Below are 19,145 nucleotides of genomic sequence, written 5' to 3' on the forward strand. Positions count from 1 at the left end.
CAAGAAGCTCTACACATTCAGTAGACAGTGTACCCAACTCCACACCATCACCCAGCTGTGTTACATAATAACACTTCCACATCCCTTGTCCTTCCTTTCATTCCACCTATGTAGCCATTGTTGATCCTTGTTACAGTGACCCACCCCACCTGTGCAACAGGTGATATCTCTGCCCTTCCCACCCCTCTGTGTTAAATAGGTTAGGCAATATCTGATGCACACCATCGCCAGTCAATGTACTGTACTGCATGACTTCGATGTACTGTTGTACACATCAGTTTTAACCTTTGCTGTCAAGGGAATGGGCTATTTTTTTTTAAAATGGATGTATACAGTTGCTTCTGTCTTCTGCAGTCCATGAGAACCATATGTGTTCCTCTACATGCTGCAGTAAACTGTCAATGTACTGTGTAGTATTCATGATGTAGCAAGGATAGCCAATGCTATACATATGAGTATCCACAGAGACTGGTATTGCACACATGTCTACAAGCTGTAGTGTAGTGTTGTATTCACACAATAGTGTTCAATGATCTCCATTACAGAGGTGATGATACAGCAGATGTGGTCCAATCTATCTGCACAGCTGACGATGATAGTGTGCACTATCACCGACACTGGCTGTGAGAACGGATCATAATAATGCAATTTAGCTAATGCAGATGGCTACAGTAGGCATCTTGGTAAAATCAGTTTCTGTGTTCACAAGGAAATGATGATATAGAAACTCACTGCCCAAAGGGACGTGCTGCACTATTTGATGCATTTCTGAATTGTACTGCAATATTATTTATCCTCATTTATATTTGCTGTTATGCTCATTTCCATAATGTCATTCAGTCGTGTATTATTATGTGGTCATTTACATACGATGCTAACCATGCTATTTACCTGGGGAGTGTTATCTTGCTATGTATTTGTTAGAATCAGCCCCACCCTGATTATCTTCGCTCATCATGCTGCTTTGCATAACATAGTGGTTGGTTTCTGAATCCTGACTGCAGTCTCAGATGGTATAATAAAAAGTAGAAAACAATCTGTCAACCTCATAATAATTGTGACACCATAGCATCTACGTAAGAAGATGAAATGATGAAGCTACTAACATGCAACAATGCCTTTTAAGGCTATGATGTCCTACTAGGGCGTTCATATCTCTTGTAAAAGTACTATATTGGGTTATAATGTATTCTGTGGTATAAAGATGTATCCTCTCAATAAGGCAATGAAGTCCATTAATATCAAATACCTGAGTGTGAAACATGTTTTAATTTAAGTATCACACTTGATGGGATAGATAGTTATGTACCCCATGTCCCCTTGATGGGATGGATAGTTATGTACCCCATGTCCTCTTGATGGGATAGATAGTTATGTACCCCATGTCCCCTTGATGGGATGGATAGTTATGTACCCCATGTCCCCTTGATGGGATGGATAGTTATGTACCCCATGTCCCCTTGATGGGATGGATAGTTATGTGGCCCATGTTCCCTTTAAAATGTCAGCTTAATGCAAAGTGGTCATGCTCCTTTTACTAATATAAAAAATATAGTAACTGGGTTCCAGCATAAAGAAAAAATATTGAAGAAATATAATTAAAATTTTAATGCATTTTTTTCTACAAACATAAAGGTATATACAAATTCAAACTAAACAAACAGCATTTTTTAAGGGGGTCATGTTCTCTAGTTCCATGATATCCAGTGATATTTCTCAAAAATGGAAGTTTTCTGTTTGTTGACTTGATTGTTGGAAACAGTGGTGGGGTGGCAAAATAACACAATGGTTATTGCTGTCTCCCAGAGCTTGGTTCTCTAGTTCAATTCCCAGCTGGGGTGGCTTCTGTGCAGAATTTGAACATTCTTCCTGTGTCAACATGGGCTTTTGACAGATGCTCTTGTTATTATCATACATTCCAGTGATGTACCACAGATGAACTGGTAGTCCAACAAACCACCCGTGTATTTGCTATGTGTGAGTGAATGTGGGTGTCTTTCACCCAAACAGTGTCACAGTAGGCTCTGACTTCTTAAAATCCCTGACATAGATTAACCCAGTCATCAGAAAATGAAGGAATCAATACATTAAATATGAGCAGGAGCCTTTAGCAACATGTGAACCCTTATTGAAACATGTTCAGAAAAGAGGCAACACCATGTGTCTCAAGGTGAGAGGTACATCCTTAAGTGCTACTTTTATTATGGAGATGTTGCTTCAATCCATAATGGAGTCATATTGAAGTGTTAAGAATATTCTGTCTCACTAATCTGAAAATATGTTCTGACTGGAACATAATAAATAGATCTATTTTAATTAGATGTGTAGAATCAAACATGCCATAAAAACAGAGAAAAATTAAGAAACATTTTGTGCAAATTCCTTTGTTAGCCAGTCAGATGTAAATATTTGGAGAGTATCAAAGTGACAGAACAGAAGGAGAAGGCATGTAATTAAATAAATAATTACCACTTATTTTAAGATACATTCCCATCCTATACCATCCCTATCAAATCTGGTCTTGATAATGCTTGTCTGCAACACCTTTACTAAGAAGACACATGCCATGCATGCAGAAGGCCTACAGTAGCGATTCATTGTCCCTGACTTATGCTTTCCTCAGGTGGCCATGACAGTCCTTGTATGAGTGTGGGCAAAATAAATCTACTTCATAATATCACAGTACCATAAAAACAGATGTTAAAGCATCAAGACTACAATGACGAAAATACACATTATCGAAACTTTAAAACACCGACTTTGAAAACACCGAATCCCAAAACATTGAAAACAGTAACACAACCGACACATATAATAGCTATCCTCCTTCACATTTGCAGGGGGGCTATGCCCCCCTGTACCCTTCACACCCCCTGAAAATTAAATATATCAGCTCCAAGACTGCACTGCTTTAAAGAAAGGACATCAGTCTAGCGGTGGATAAATAACAACCAAAACAGCAAGAACTTTACTAATTTCAAAACCAGAATACCTTACCTGTAAAGCTCCACACTAAATTAACAAATACAACTACAATTAAACAATCTATTTTTATTTTAAAACTCACACATACCCAAACTACTCCAAAGACAACAGAATCAAGCAACGTGAACTCTGACATATTTTTTAACATACATACTAAAGACCTTTAAAGTAACACCGCACCACTAAATCACTCACCCTATGAAAAGTTAAGTACATTTCGACATTCTACAGTACGCTCTTCTGCAGTTTTGACAATAAGGATTTTCATGATTGTGGTCTTGATGTTCTAAAGTTCGCTGTTATTGTAATGTGACATTATGATATAGACCCAGGCAAAATATATCAATCAGTAGCTACATACGCCATGTTGTGGAATACATGTGAACATCACCATGGCCTCCCCACCTTTATGGATTTGGTTCACAGCTGCAACTACTGCCATGCACAGCCTCGTTCCCCCACCCCATTTGGTATAGTATCCATGCCTCTACACATGACCCAGGAACCCACACCCCTTTGAAAATGTAATCCTCACAGCATCCTATGTTAACAAATTGAGCACACCTATCCCAGTCAAACAGTACTGCATCATGCCATGACAACACAATGAGGTCCCACTTATACATACAGCAAGGCATGTGCCTCATTCTCTCTGACTGTCATTACTGGGTTTATAGTTGTGGATGAGGTAGTTTACCAGGTAGGACTCCTTCCTTATATTTGTAATACTCCACATCTACAGTGCATTAGAAAAATTCCTCATTATGTTAATCATGCAGTTGTAAGCAGTGTTGTGCAAGATGACAGCAGCACTTTATATCACGCTAACAGCAGGCACTTAGTCTGGAGGTTATGCTAATGTAACCAGATAGTATGACTGTCTGGGAACTCCTGCCTGTGCACAATGCCCTAACCATACATCTTGGTATGAGGCATAGGTTCATAGGTAGTTACTTCGCATGCAAACAAACAGACTGGTTAAGAGCTTAGCTCAGTTTTCTAGTTACATCAGAGGACTGTCTGGTTAAGTGATGTGCTCATAAACACAGACTAAGCAAATGGAGGTTGAGGGAATCAAACCCTGGACTATAGGACGCAGTTCATAGCCTTAATCCTATGTGCTAGCTTTTAGCCCATGCACATCAGGGTTAGTACAGTGCTAGTAGTGCTAGCTTTCCAAACTCATACTGAGAAATCAATGGCAAAAGTTAACACACTTCTCTTCTGGGCTAGAAAAACCTGACTCTCTCTATCCATCCCAGCCAGGGCTGCTATAGGCAAAGGGGTCCTTCTGGCTCAGCTCAGATATAGACTACCCGTAGTAGCCACAGCCTCAAAGAAAAAACTCTTCCACATTACGGACTATTAAAAATAAAACCTGTTGCTTCATCACTAACTCTGCTTTTATAGAAATTTTTTAGTAAGCACACACATTACAGCCTAAGACACTTCTCCCAAACAATCCCCCCCCCCTACAACCTGGCTATACTGTACCCACCACTCGTTCTCCATCCTTGCTCTTAAAAAATGGTAATACCCCCACCTAAAGGAACTACAGCCATCCTTCTCCAACTTCATTGATGAAATTAAAAAATTCCTCCACACCAGATCAAACTGTACTTCCCACACTGCAGGCCACATCTCATTAAGTGTCTCTCAACCTCTAGCCTCTCTCGGATACTAACACCTTTCTTAACTCCACCTCTCCTACACCGACTGTCATTACCCAAAAGCATTTCCATTGTGATGTAAACCTGAAATATAATCATGTAAAGCTGTAAAATATCGACTTCTCTCATAATTGTTGCTATATCTATCAATTGCTACTGTACAGTTTTTGACATATATTATTACTTTCTGTTTTTGATAAGCACAGCTTACTGCCTCTCTATTCCATGTATTTCTTCTTTGTCAATTATTTCACCCAGGCAGTGACAGCAAATGGTCAGTTGTGATCAGTATACTACCCCAGTAAACAAATGGATAATAAAACAAAGCAGAATATTTCATGATATGTGATTCTCAAATGTATGCCCATGTGTGAGGCTTTACTATGTTGCTCCTCAAGTGGAATTTCTAACTGGCAATGGTTACCTCTGCAAGTGAAACAGCAGGACTCCTGCATAATGTGCCAGACTGAACAGAATTTTCATGATTTTTGTCCTGTACGTGGACTTTAAGGAGTCCCTGCTGGCTCTTTTAAGAAGGTGGATGCCTGGTACAAAGTGATCATTTCTGGGGAGCAGTAATGTCGTCATTATGATGATCTGAGGTGCACTACCTTGACCTGCTCCATCAATGGAAGGCAGAAAAAGATCTAGAGATGCAGTGTAAACATGCTTTGGGTACAACCATTTTCTGCATGCATGTATACATGTATATAGATATATAAATAACTATTGATACAGATATAGATTAGATATAGATATAGATACACACACACACACACACACACACACATATATATATATATATATATATATATATATATATATATATATATATATATATAAAAGAGAGAGACAAAACTGACAGACATGATACATCACTAGCAGTTCCTGTTAAATCACAACTTCAGTTTTCACGCTTGTTATATAAAACATTTAAAATGTTTAGACATCTTCAAAGAAGCAGTGTCTATACCTGTACACTAACCAATCTAATGTTTTAAACTCAGGCTTGCTAATCCTATCTCGCATTTTCTGATGCTTAATATCACTCTTAATGGCAGTGGCGTAAAGCTTCTAGAAGAGTAATGTAAGGAGAGTTTTAAGAAGAATAACATTGGTATGAGTTTGGCAAATTGAAGCAGTTGTCATAGAACAGCTGAAATTAAATGCAAGAACTATTAAGTCCTGCTGTCGGGCAAACTCATCTGTGGATTATGTGGTTTTGATGATTTTGGGGAGAGTCAGATGGTTCTCATGCAAAGAAATATTGGAAATGAAAGTTATGACAGCAGGTAAGTTAAAGGTAGTTCATTCTGCCAAGGTGCTGAGCAAAATAACAGGATTTTTAGCAGGACAGGTAGCACCATCCCAACCACTAGAAAAGTTATTTTAATACCATGGCACAGGTCAGTGGTGAAGCACCATTTCAGTTACTGTCACTAACTGGGGTAGTTGCATTTGTACAAGAGTACAGATAATGTGGCTAGAACTCAAATCTGCAGTAAACATCTTCAAGAAAAGAAATGGTAGCATCTTTCAGTATGTGAATCCTTGAAGAAGGGTCAGAAGGAGGATATTGTAAAATGCTTGAAATCTCAGCACAACAGAAGAAGGCTATACCAGCTTCTGCCTATTTCAGACGTAGAGATGCTCAGAGTTAATGCCCACGGGAAGGAGGTAAAATGTTCTAAGTTTGATAACATGTTATAAAGTTATTAATAACAAATAACACAAAGAAATATTTCTGCAGAGAAGGAGGTGTAATTAGAATTCAGTAGAGAAGATGTAAGCATCGTATGAAGGTTTAGCACTGTATATTATAAGCTCCATAATCGTTGTGACAACAAGAACAGGAAGTCAGATAGAACTAGCAAGATATTTAAAGAGAGCAGTCGGCAGGAGAAAAGAGTCAGCTGAATACACCTGTCCGTTTTTGATTGGTATAATTTTTAAACTGTTGTGTGAGGCTTCTGTGTTGCTCGTTTTATACATATAAAATATATCACCATTTATTACTTAATGAGACTTTTTTCATTTAACCCATCCAGAAGAGTTATTACTAGTGGAAACAGCATGATTAAATAAATGGATCAGCTCAGTATAAAGTGAATTTTTTAATAATTCATTTGAATTTCTGGTTTTCACGCCTTCTAGTAAAAGCTTTATCTTCTATACTAGATGACTATTGTATTTCCGTCTCAAAATTCATCGGATTTTTGTTGAATTTTAGGGATACACTCCACTGCATATTGCAGCTCTTCACGGCCAAGAACAAATCATTAAGCTACTGATCAACACATACAGTAAGTGCCTGGCAATGTGCTTTAATTCAACCATTTCCTTATGAAATGATCTATTTTCAAACAAGAAAAGTCAACTATTTACCATAATCTCAATTTAACAGATACCTTAAGTGCTTAGCAGTAAATGTCTGAGTCTGAATGCTTTTACTGAGCAGAAATAAACTGTCAGAGAAAGCAAAATAAGTCTTTTTCAGTTTTTGGTATTCCTGTGGAGATGCAAAACACCGTGAGATTCGACAATTTGACATTGTGCTTGGTGCAAATGGGCATGCAGTCTGTATCCTGACCTTGAATCATTTCAAAGCTTGATAGAAGGTTCCAGAGAATTTTACCTTATTATGCAGAATACACACTAACAGCTTAAAGTTCAGAGATTTGGGATTATGTTTGTTGTATATCAGTTGTATACAAGTGTACCTTAGAAACTTCGGTTTCAAACATTCAGTATACAGAGATAACGTAATATTACTTGTTCTCCTATCAGACAAAGAAATCCAGAGCAAACAAGCAAAACTATGATTATGTTTCTGGATATTAATAGTAAAATGAGTTATTTATTTCAGTTTTACAAACTCAGTGGAATACAGTAACAAGGAGGACTAATGCAGGATAAAATGTTGGCTTAATTGTTAAGTTGTGTTATAGCTTTATAAAATTATACATTTGCTAGACCAAATAAATTACTTTTACCTTTCGCTGATCACAACATATATTTAAAGAAGTCACAAATTTCACGTTTTGACTTCTTTAGCCTTCCTACAGTTAATGTAGTCATGTTAGTCATATAATTACATGAGGAGGGTTCCTTCAGTAAGATTTACTCTGAGCTGTTAAACTCAATCATACTCCATTTTTATTTTAATTTGCTGACCATTAGGACAAACACAGCATACTAATTTTCTCTGACAACTATCTTGTTTAATTTATTCATTAAAGCTACCAATTTGCAACAATAGTTTGTTCATCAAAGCATGCTTTTGGCATTTTGCAGTGCAAGCTTTCTCACTGCAGCTCTCTGGTTTTGAATGAGCAGTATTGCCTTCCAGAGCTTGAATGATTCATTTTACTGGCTGCTCTCTAGTATCAGAGGTTTTTAAACACGGAGCTCTACCGAAGCAGCTTGTCCACTCTGAAGAAGGGTGCACATGTTTTAAAATCTCAAGCAGTATTCCCTAATATTCAGAAAATGTCTCATCACTATTGCTAATTTCCCATTGCAGGTTGGTCAATTAGAGTGACAGTGACAGAATGCAATTTAGAGACCTCATAATCAGCTCATTAGTATGTCTCTGAATCACATGCTAGCACTGTCACACCTGTCCATGCTATTGTTCTGTCTAGTGGCCCATGCATCGTGTTGACAAAGGTACCCCCCTACACTCATGCATGGAAACATTGAGGCAGCTATGCACACACACAGACACAGACACACACACACACACACACACACACACACACACACACACACACACACACACACACACTCTTCCACAGACCCCTCCACACACACACACACACACACACACACACACACACACACACACACACACACACACACACACACACACAAATATTTCTATAAACAGACATCCAAACTCACGTCCATATTCAGAACCACCATCAATTGTCAATGAAACCCAAGACTCTCAAATTTGATCTTCCCAGCAATATACCTTAGCAGCTTACAGCCCAACATTCTACTGTAGGCAACTCACAATTAAAGAAAGCTCCTCTCAATGTAAATAAACAGCTGTCTCTAAGCTCTCAATACTACACCACAACTTCCTAGGAATGTCAGGATGCTTCATAGCAATATCACTCACATATATCTTCAACCTCTCTTTAACCACCTCTATTTGTCCCTCAGCTTTAGGGATGGTTATACAATACCCTTTTCTCCCCAAAAAATACCCCCAAAGAATTGAAAGATTATGGACCTACAGCACACCAATGTCCCATTACAAAAATCGTTCAAAAAACATAACACAAGCAAATCTGGGACCACATAAATAAATACAGACTTTTTGTGATAAGTAACATGGTTTCAGCAATTCTTTAAACACCTTAACAGCATTATACTGAGGCAATGATGTCATTTATAAACATAAGGAATGATTACAAACTAACAGGAGATCTTTTCTTTGATACAACAGGAACAGTGTTCAAAACTGTAAATCATACTGTACTTCTCTATGTCTTGTCTTTCGGCTTTTCCCGGTTAGGGGTCGCCACAGCGGAACTCCGGTCTGCTAATGATTGGCAGTAGATTTTCACGAACACCGAGGTGCCAGCTCGACGTTCAACCTTCAACGAAGGCAAACCCATTTACGCATGTCTTTCGAATGCCCACCCAACCACGGGGAGGCACACAGAAGGCACTCCCCGCACTCCAGCTGAGAATTGAATGGGAGAACCTCTTGCTGTGAGGCAACAATGCTACCACTGCACCAACGCGGATCTCCATAATGTACTCCTCTATAAGCTACACAAATTCAGTTTTGGGTCAAAGACTATTAGATGCTTTCAAGTTACCTCCAAAATAGCACTTTTCAAGTCCACTTAGATACTTGCTTTTCTTCTGAAGGTACTGTTAACAGGGGGATCTGTTTTAGTACGACTATTATTTACCTCTTCATTGGTGATTTATCCCCTGACCTGCTCCAGCTTAGCTTGGTGCTTTATTATGATACTTTATTACTTGAATCATAGTAAACACATCAGCAATCTTTAACATAAACTACAAGCCAGTTTTATAGATTTATGCCATTGGACTAATAAAATATACTCTTAATTAATCCTGAGAAATCAGCATGATTTTTGGCACCTTCCAAAAATTTCAAAAATCCCTAGGTCTCACAATTACTAAAACAGATGGCAACCCACTACCCGTAGCAACAGTACAAATGTACCTGGATCTTACCTTCCTCTCTACTATTTCACTGTCCAGATATACTAACAATATTATTAACAAGACACCACACCAACTAAAATTATGCTAACCCCTTTGACTTATGCTGCCTTAGGTAAAAAAAAATGTGTTTGTCCTTAAAACTGAATATGGGATGTCCCTTATACCATTATAATCAAGCTCAAACACATGAAAATTTAAACTACTAATAAATATAAAAAAGAGAAAAAGGTGCTGGAGCGAACCAAGGCTGCAAAACTGAAAAGTCATCCAACACTGGAATAAAACAATGATATCCACAAGTAGATTTATTCACAAACGAAGACAGTGGTAAGCGCTTTCACCCAGTTAGGGCTTCCTCAGACCATATAAAAATACTGTCAGCTGTTCACTATTATAAAGAAAAAGAGCTACAAAACAAAACCAATTAAAGCATTTAAAAACTATTAAAGGAACAGCGTCCCTCTATCACAAAAATAAAGATACAAATATATATAAATATAAAAATACATGTATATCTTGTCCTATAAAATCGTAATGTCACACAACACATGTAGATGTAACCTCATATATATAACAATGAGTTACATATAGATATAACCTCATATGCATAACAGTAAATAGAAGTACATAGACATATATATAAAGAACATATACATAGATCTAATATGTACATGCTACCCACAATGTAGTCCCTTCAGATAGATGCAAATATGTTTTCCTTGAATGATCATCCATAATCTCCCAGAAACCAAATATACAGTTATAAGTATTCATAAGAAACCATCAATATTCCAATCTAAGCCCTATGGACTTAACAAAAGGCTTCAGTGGTGTCTTATCATTGAGTCCTGGGGGGACATCCGCCCTCAGTCTAATAATCCATCTTGCTTCTTGTGTCTCAGTCCAGTTCCTTATGTCCCCACCTCTAGGATTAATGGGAACCACTTCACTGACTCTAAAACTAAAAACATGGGTATCATCTGTACATCGGACATGTTTGGACAGGGCATTAACCATGGATCCAATCTTGATCTGATAAAAGTGCTCCCTTATTCTGTCCCTAAGCTTCCTGTCCATTTTATCAATGTAGAATGCCTTGCATACTATACAGGATGCAAGACAGACTACAGTTAGCAAGGACCTTAAACTCATAACTAATACCACTGGTAGGGTGTATAAAGGGGGATGTAGAATCAATATTCCCACAAAAATTACACTGGTTACAAGGGAAAGTCCCAAATATAACATGCTCACTATACCTATGCCTAGGATGACACAGTAGTTTCTTTAAATAAGGTTTTTTCTTATAGACAAGATTTGTATCTTTATTTGTGTGATAGAGGGACGCTGTTCCTTTAATAGTTTTTAAATGTTTTAATTGGTTTTGTTTTGTCGCTCTTTTTCTTTATAATAGTGAAGCTGACAGTATTTTTATATGGTCTGAGGAAGCCCTAACTGGGTGAAAGCACTTACCACTGTCTTCGTTTTTGAATAAACATACTTGTGGATATCGTTGTTTTATTCCAGTATTGGATGACCTTTCAGTTTTGCAGCCTTGGTTCGCTCCAGCACCTTTTTCTCTTTCTTATATTTATTATTGGATTGTGTGTGGTGCACAGGGCGTTTACTCTCTGGGAGACTACATTTCTTGAAAATATAAACTACTGTTAATAAAACCTACAGATTTGCACTTCACGCAGAAAGCCACACTCATCACTTCAACTTCTATAGTACTATAACTGGCTACCTGTAAATGAAGAATCCACATTTCTACTTAGCTCACAAATTTATAAACTATTAATAATGGGACAATGCCCCCTCCTGAAAACAATTACAAATCAAACAGCCTAACTACACATTTAAACATTGCCAGGGAGATAGCATAATCCTCATTAGACCTAATTTTAAAGCCTCAGCAGGAGAAAGAACTTTCTATAGGCTAGGATCTGCAGTTTGGAATCAGATATCTGCAAGAAAGACAACTTGAATTGTTTAAGAGAAAACTAAAAGGACAACTATTTAAAGACACCAAATGCTCTTGCTTCTGTGATGAAGAATAGTTCTGGCAGCTTATGGTATAGTCACATATTTCTTGTAAAGACATATCTTTAACCAATGACCAGTGGTTGAATTCCTGTCTTAATTGTACATACTATAAATAAGAATGTCACCTGCATTCATATTTGTAAATGGCAAAGAAATATATTGTCACTGTTTTGCTAGAACACTATGATTGTATACAACTATGTGTATCCTTTAGTTTATGTATAAACTTCCATTTTGTGTCTTGCATCAATCCCAGGATGTGGCTGAAAAAGGCCCATCAACCAATACACTTACAGAGTTATCAAATGGAAATAAGAACACAAAACACTTAGCCATTCACCGACATGCATGCACCAACACATAGACACACATACCCACACGCGCGCGCGCACTCGCACACACACACACACACACACACACACACACACACACACACACACACACACACACACACACACACACACACACACACACACACACACACACACACACACACACACACACTCACCACATCTTTGCTGAACCTACCTGCACTCTAGAATCACTGGGTGACCACTGTGTTTTTATGTTGGTCACTCTTTTTTTCCATGAGTAAAACTTTACTCATCAAAGCAAATAAGAAATGGCTGACATTTTAGAGGAGATGACATGACTAACTGGCATCAGCCCCTCCCCAGACTGCCATAGTGTAATGCACCTCTGCCTTTGAGGCCACCTCCTGTGCAAAAAGACCTATGAGGGGAAGACCTCAGTTATAGTTCAATTTATAAACTGAAAGGCTCAGCCCAATGGGGAAAACCATTATCAGTCTTAGCTATCACACTAAGCCTTTCTAAATCCCAGCCATTGATTGGTTGTAACACCTGCAACCAGACAGGCAGCATAGCTTCAGCAGAAAACTATTTATCCTTCCTGCTCAGTAACCATTTGAAATGTCAGGACTCAGTAGAGTGAGTACACAAACATGGAGACTAAATGGCCAAAAAACAGACTTACATGTACTGACTATTTCTCAGAATATTTCCTTTTTACTGAGGTATGGTGATCTCTGAGATGGTATATGTAAGTTTGGAGGGTATAGAGAACTTGCCCCCACAAAGGGGACTTGCCCATTGCAAAAAAGAAGTTTAAAGGGGAAGAATGTTTTTCAGGATTTGTTTTCCTGTAGTTGCAGTCTTTTTTCAGCTTGTTGGAACTCGGCATTTCTAGTGCCAGCATCTCAATAGGGAGCCATTCTGTTTATTTAGTTAACGCTTCCCACTCCCACCATTTGTAATTGATTGATGAAAGTCAGTGTACTAGCTAAAAATCAAAATGGTTGCTGGGATGCCGACTTGGTTGCTGGGATGCCGACTTTCTCTAACACTGGCAGGTTAATGAATTATTACAAATGCATGCAATGTATTATTATAAATTCCATTGTGCAGTGTGGAAAATTGTTTGTTTTCAGTAATACAAATGTTTCTGTAAGTAAAAAGGAGAGACTTACCTCACAATATGTGACACTTGAAATCTGTGCCACTGCTGTGTTTATTTGCAGTTAAGTTTAGTCAGAATAACCCACTCTTGGTACTGAGAGAAGACTACATCCTGACAAGAGAGTTTATGTGCCCCAACCTTGGACTATAGGTGCCAGCTGCCAATTGATCATTGTTAGAGAACAGGTAACAGTCTGTGTTCAAGCCTAATCAATGCTACTTTGCCTTCTCTTCCAACCATTGTAGCCTACTTGCCTACACTTTGCTGCTTCTTGTTGTTTTAACCTAACTATATTACACTTCTAACGCTGTTGCTGGTGATAGTTAACAAATATATCCAGGTAGGTGACCGAACCTGACCCTTTCATGCACACTTTGTGAAAAGGGTTGCATTATAGAAGAGTAAAAGGAACAGTTGAGAGAGTTGAGATGAGGTACACATGTGATGGCATTTGACAGTTGCCTTGACTTTCAGTAATTAGTATTGGACACTCATGCCTGTTTCACTGAATAGTACATGCAAGTTTTTATTAACTTGCTACAAATTCTTTCTGCTGTCAGAGTTAATTATATCAGTTTAGATGATGCAGCTGATAAAGTCCTTTGTAATGGTTGAGTGGATGAGGGTGGAGTATGAATGTATGCATGCATGCATGTTATATAAGGAAATTGTTGCAATTTACTTAGGTGAAGATAAATCATGAATAACAGAAGATTGAGAAGTGAGTGATCCATTTGTAGTTTGGAAATATGAAGCTCCAAGAAATCAGAGGTACCAAGGGGGAACCATTCAGCCATTTGCCAAGGGATCTATTTCACCTAGAACCAGACCTAACAGAAATTCTAACCCTGATGTAGTGATCTGGCTTTGGTGGAAACATTTGTGCTCCAGGTCTTGTGAAATTCACTTCCACTATCAGGATATGGGACCTTTATGCTATCATATGAATAATCCATGTTCCTTTGTCAGTAGAAACACTTCATAAAAGGATGAAATCGCTTATGTCATAGTTTGTATGCTCTCCCTCTCTGTCTGAAAAATACGTGTACATACACACACACACACACACACACACACACACACACACACACACACACACACACACACACGCACATACATACACACACATGCATACACATACCTACACATTTCCAAATATCTATTGATCCATATACAGATACATATATAAGCATTCTTTGACTTTGGTTTTATTGAGTCATGGATCTTTGACCAATTGTTTTTTCAGTGTGACCTTCTCACTCTTTGTTTTAATTTGTTAGTTGGGATATTTTGTCACCCTAATGATAATAGACATCAGCTGGGTATAACAACCCTCTGTTTCTTATTCTTAGTCAAACACTCTGCTTGTGCTATGCTGATGAGGTCATAACAAGGCTGAAATATGCATATCCATAGCTAGTGGGGTTTGGTTTTATTGGCCTGAAATTGTCCATTAAGACGACTTCAAATGTAAAAGTCATGGGCAATCAGAATCACCATATAGCTGAAACACCTGATGTTCATAAGGGTCATTTGCATATATCTCATGTGCCTCTGGTACAGGAGGTTTGGGAGGTCACTCATTGGAAGTTCTAGCTTGGCTGGAGTTTTCATTTAGTTTTTACTGATTGTTTTTTCAGTGTGACCTTCTCACTCTTTGTTTTAATTTGTTAGTTGGGATATTTTGCAGTCACCCTAATCATAATGGACATCAGCTGGGTATAACAACCCTGTGTTTCTTATGCTTAGTCAAACACTCTGCTTGTGCTTTGCTGATGAGGTCATAACAAGGCCAAAATATGCATATCCATGCCTAGTGGGGATTGGCTTTATTGGCCTGAAATTGTCCATTAAAACGACTTCAAATGTAAAAGTCATGGGCAATTAGAATTGCCAAGTAGCTGAAACACCTGATGTCCATAAGGGTCATTTGCATATATCCCATGTGCCTCTAGAACAGCAGGCTTGAGGAAAAGGGAATTTACCTGTTTCCCCACTGTAGTGCGAACTTAGATTTAGAATATTTAAGAAGCCGGGGTGTGGAGTGGTAAGCACTAGGCAGCCTATCTACCATAAGAGGAGCGGTTTCTGGCCCAGAATTTGTAGTTTATTGGCAGTTTGGGCAGTTTTTCCATGTCCTTCAATTTTCTGGTCTAAAAGCCCGCGTTTGTGCTTTTCCCACCTTTCCTGTAACTAGTCTAGAAAAGATACAGATTTGCTATAGCCAGAACTGTATGTAAGCTTCTGAGCCCCCCAAGTCTTTCTGTGTTGGAGGGAAACTTTCTAGCTTATAGGTGGGAATGGTAAGCACTAGGTAGCCTATCTACCACAAAAGGAGTGGTTTCTAGCCCAGAATTTGTAGTTTATTTGCCGTTTGAGCAGTTTTTCCATCTCTTTCAATTTTCTGGTTTAAATGTCTGCACTTGTTTCCTGCCTTTTCCTGTAACTAGTCTAGTCCAGATACAGAGTTGCTGTATCCAGGACTGTTTGTAAGCTTCTGAGAGGTGCCAAAGTCTGCTCTTCAATTTTTCCCTTAGATGTGCTAGTTCTCTCCTCTCCTGCACTTTTACTAGCTTATTAGTCTAGCATTTTACCATACCAGACGTCTTGTAGCAATTATTGTAGCACACAAAAGTGCTACCAGCACTAAACGTTCTATAAGTAAATGGCTCCAGTACTTATTATTAATGCCCACCCCTCCAGGCATGTCTAAAGGTCAGTTCCCTGTGTTTTCTCCTGTTAACCTGGTGAACTTGGGCATCCTGAGGCAATGTAGCAACTGCATGTACACTGACAACCCTCTCCTCTTACCTCCCAACACTCAGACTTGTGAGAGATACACTTATATATCCAAACTGGAAGCCACGCACTCTCCTGCCAAGACCGGAATAGCTGGTCAAGAGGAGATGGTCAACACTTGCACTACACCACATGGAACACATAGACCACCAGAACACACACCAGCACAGACTTCACATAAAAACACAAACCACACACCCACCTTCACGAAGGCTCTCAGTAAAAATCTACCCAAACAGCAGAGACCTCCAACGCAGAAATGTACTCGATCACCACAACACAAAACTAATCATGAGACACATAACTCTCCTAAACAGTGTGCCACTCAACCAAAGCCCCTAAGACAAAACAGCATGCCCAGCACACGAGTCATAGGTGACTCAATAGTGAGGCACACTGATGTCATTAGGTTGAATAAGGAGAAAGTGGCAGTCACCTGCCTGTCAGGTGCCAGGATCTGCCATATAACACATGCACTCAGGTCCCTCAACAACAGGTACAAATATGACAATGTCATTGTACATGTGGGTGTGAATGACCAGACATACCTCCCTGGACTACATGAAAAGAGACATGGAGAAGCTCTCAGATTATGTAGCCCAGCTGGGTACGACCCTATCCCTGAGCAGCCTCCTACCATCACCCAGAATGATACCACAGTACAAGCAGAAAATGATGGATTTCAACAATTGGCTAAGTTTCTGGTGTCATTCTAAGGGGATCTAGTATATGTCTGCCTGGGATGACATGATTGACAGACCTCGATGCTTTGCCAGAGATGGCCTGCATCTGTTACCCATGGTCTTCCAGATACTAGCCAAGGCTCTTGCCACCCCTATAGTGTAGTGCCTTTTTTAGGTGGTGTTCCAAAGACCAAATTAACACTGTAACAGCTACAAACAAATGCAGTTTGGGGGTCATGCTGCTCAATGCTAGATGTCTAAATCTCAAAATGCACTCGCTCAAAGCACTCCTTAAAATGGAGAATATTGACATTTGTGCTGCAAGAGAGATCTGGTTCAAGGCAGCAGAAAGCACCCCTGCACTACCAGGCTATAACTCATTTTCACACTTTTCATCCCAAGAACCTGGACCAAAGCTCCAAAGGTGGTGGTGTTTCCATATTCATAAAGGATGTGCACACCTCCAGACTGGTAGCTCAACATAATGCATCAGAGATACTTCATGTGCAACTAACATTGGGTAAGACATCAATTCAGTTCATAGCCTTCTATAGGTCCCCAACCATGTCCCAAGACACTCACTCCATGTTCCTAAGCACCCTGGAGAATATTAGGGTCCAACTTAACACACTCATACAGGACGACTTCAACTATCCCTCCATTAACTAGGAAACCTACCCATGTACCAATACACTTGTCCATTTCCTGGAATTCATTAATTCCAATGCCCTGGATCAGCTCGTTGTTACCCCCACTAGAGGTAGCAGCATTCTTGACCTGGTCATTATTAATATGGACAACCGTTGCCCTACACCAATAGTCAACTCCTCCCTGGTTATATCCAACCACAAACTAATCACCTTGTAAATTCACATTCCTCCCACCCCCGCAAAGGTAACCACCATGAAAAACTTCTCCAAAGCTAACTTTGGGCTCCTAAGAACAGAGATGGTTAACTTCACGGCACCCATGCAAATGGAGAATAGTTGCATGACCGCAGAATCATACACCAATGCACTGTACGAACATGTACACAAATGCATGGATCTCACCATACCCAATAAAACCAAGACGCTCTACTCCAAAAAAGGAAGCTAATCCAGTGGTCCCTTGCCATAAACAAACTCTACAACAGAAGGAGGAAACTGATGGGGAATAAAGTGAAGTCCCAAGGCTGGAAAAACTCCCTTATCAGCCTCAAATAAATGTTGAAATCCCTCATCAAATCCTCTAAAGCTAACTATGAAAACAGAATTGCAGCAGATAGTAAAGACAACCACAAGGCCTTCTATAATTATGTAAAGAACCTCCACAGCAATACCCAAATTTGCTCTAAGCTACTCCACAATGGTAACTCATATACAGAGTCAACAGATATTGCCAATATACTGGCCGACAGATTCAGTGCCAACTTTACCCCCCCCCCCGCAAAGGACCAATCACAATATCAGTAGATTGCCAGGCACCAGTATTACTGCTGCACAGGTTAAAACAGCACTGTCCAGGGCCAAGAATACAGCTTCAATTGGACCTGACAATATCTCTGGCTGTGTACTACATGAACTACAGCATGAACTGGCACCTCACGTGTGTGCCCTGTTCAATTACAGCCTCACCTCAGGCTTTGTCCATACCAAATGGCACACTGCTATAGTCATCCCTCTCCCAAAGGAGGAGCAACTACAGACCTTGGGAACTATCACCCCATTAGCCTGACAAGTCTGATATGCAAAGTTATGGAATGCATCATCATGGACCTAATAAACAAGGATATAGGGAATCTCCAAACTCTAGAACCCACAGAGTTTGTTTTTGTGAAGGGTAGATCATGCCTGCTCAACTTGGTCAACTTTTGATCTGGTGGAGGCCTTTGATAACATTCCCAACTCAGGAATCAGAAAAACTCACTAAACTGTGCATCAACCCCTATAGCACTAGGTGGGTTACAAACTGCCTCACAGATAGAACCCACAGTGTGAAAGTAGCTGACTCCAAGTCAGACTGCCGACGAGCCACGAGTGGAGTCCCACAAGAATCAGTCCTGGGTCCTCTTCTGTTTGGCATCTACTTCACAGAAGTCCAGTCCAACACAAAGGGACTCTGACTGACAAAGTTCGTAGACGGTTGCAAGTTGGGAGCCATTACTGACTCCCCAAGTGATGTTGACATCCTACAGAAAGGCCTCACAGAGACCAACGACTGGTGTCAGAATCATGGCCTTAAGCTCAATGCCAAAAAATGTGCCGTCATCCCCTTTAGGAAAAACCCA

General features: G+C 39.4%; 1 protein-coding gene across 3 annotated transcripts in view; it reads left to right on the forward strand.

Moving 5' to 3' along the window:
• Positions 1–19,145, forward strand: part of LOC122810405 (ankyrin repeat domain-containing protein SOWAHB-like) — a 651,779-nt gene that overhangs the window by 105,144 nt on the left and 527,490 nt on the right. For 2 of the 3 annotated variants that reach the window (XM_044082012.1, XR_006366097.1), the window contains exon 2: positions 6,886–6,958. The exons of the other annotated variant lie outside the window; for it this stretch is intronic. In XM_044082012.1, the coding sequence (XP_043937947.1) occupies positions 6,886–6,958 (73 nt within the window). The remainder of the gene's footprint in view (positions 1–6,885; positions 6,959–19,145) is intronic. 3 annotated transcript variants of the gene reach the window in all.

The sequence above is a fragment of the Protopterus annectens genome, chromosome 8.part1, assembly GCF_019279795.1.
Source record: "Protopterus annectens isolate FY-2018-M chromosome 8.part1, PAN1.0, whole genome shotgun sequence".
In the NCBI taxonomy this organism is placed as follows: Eukaryota; Metazoa; Chordata; order Ceratodontiformes; family Protopteridae; genus Protopterus; species Protopterus annectens.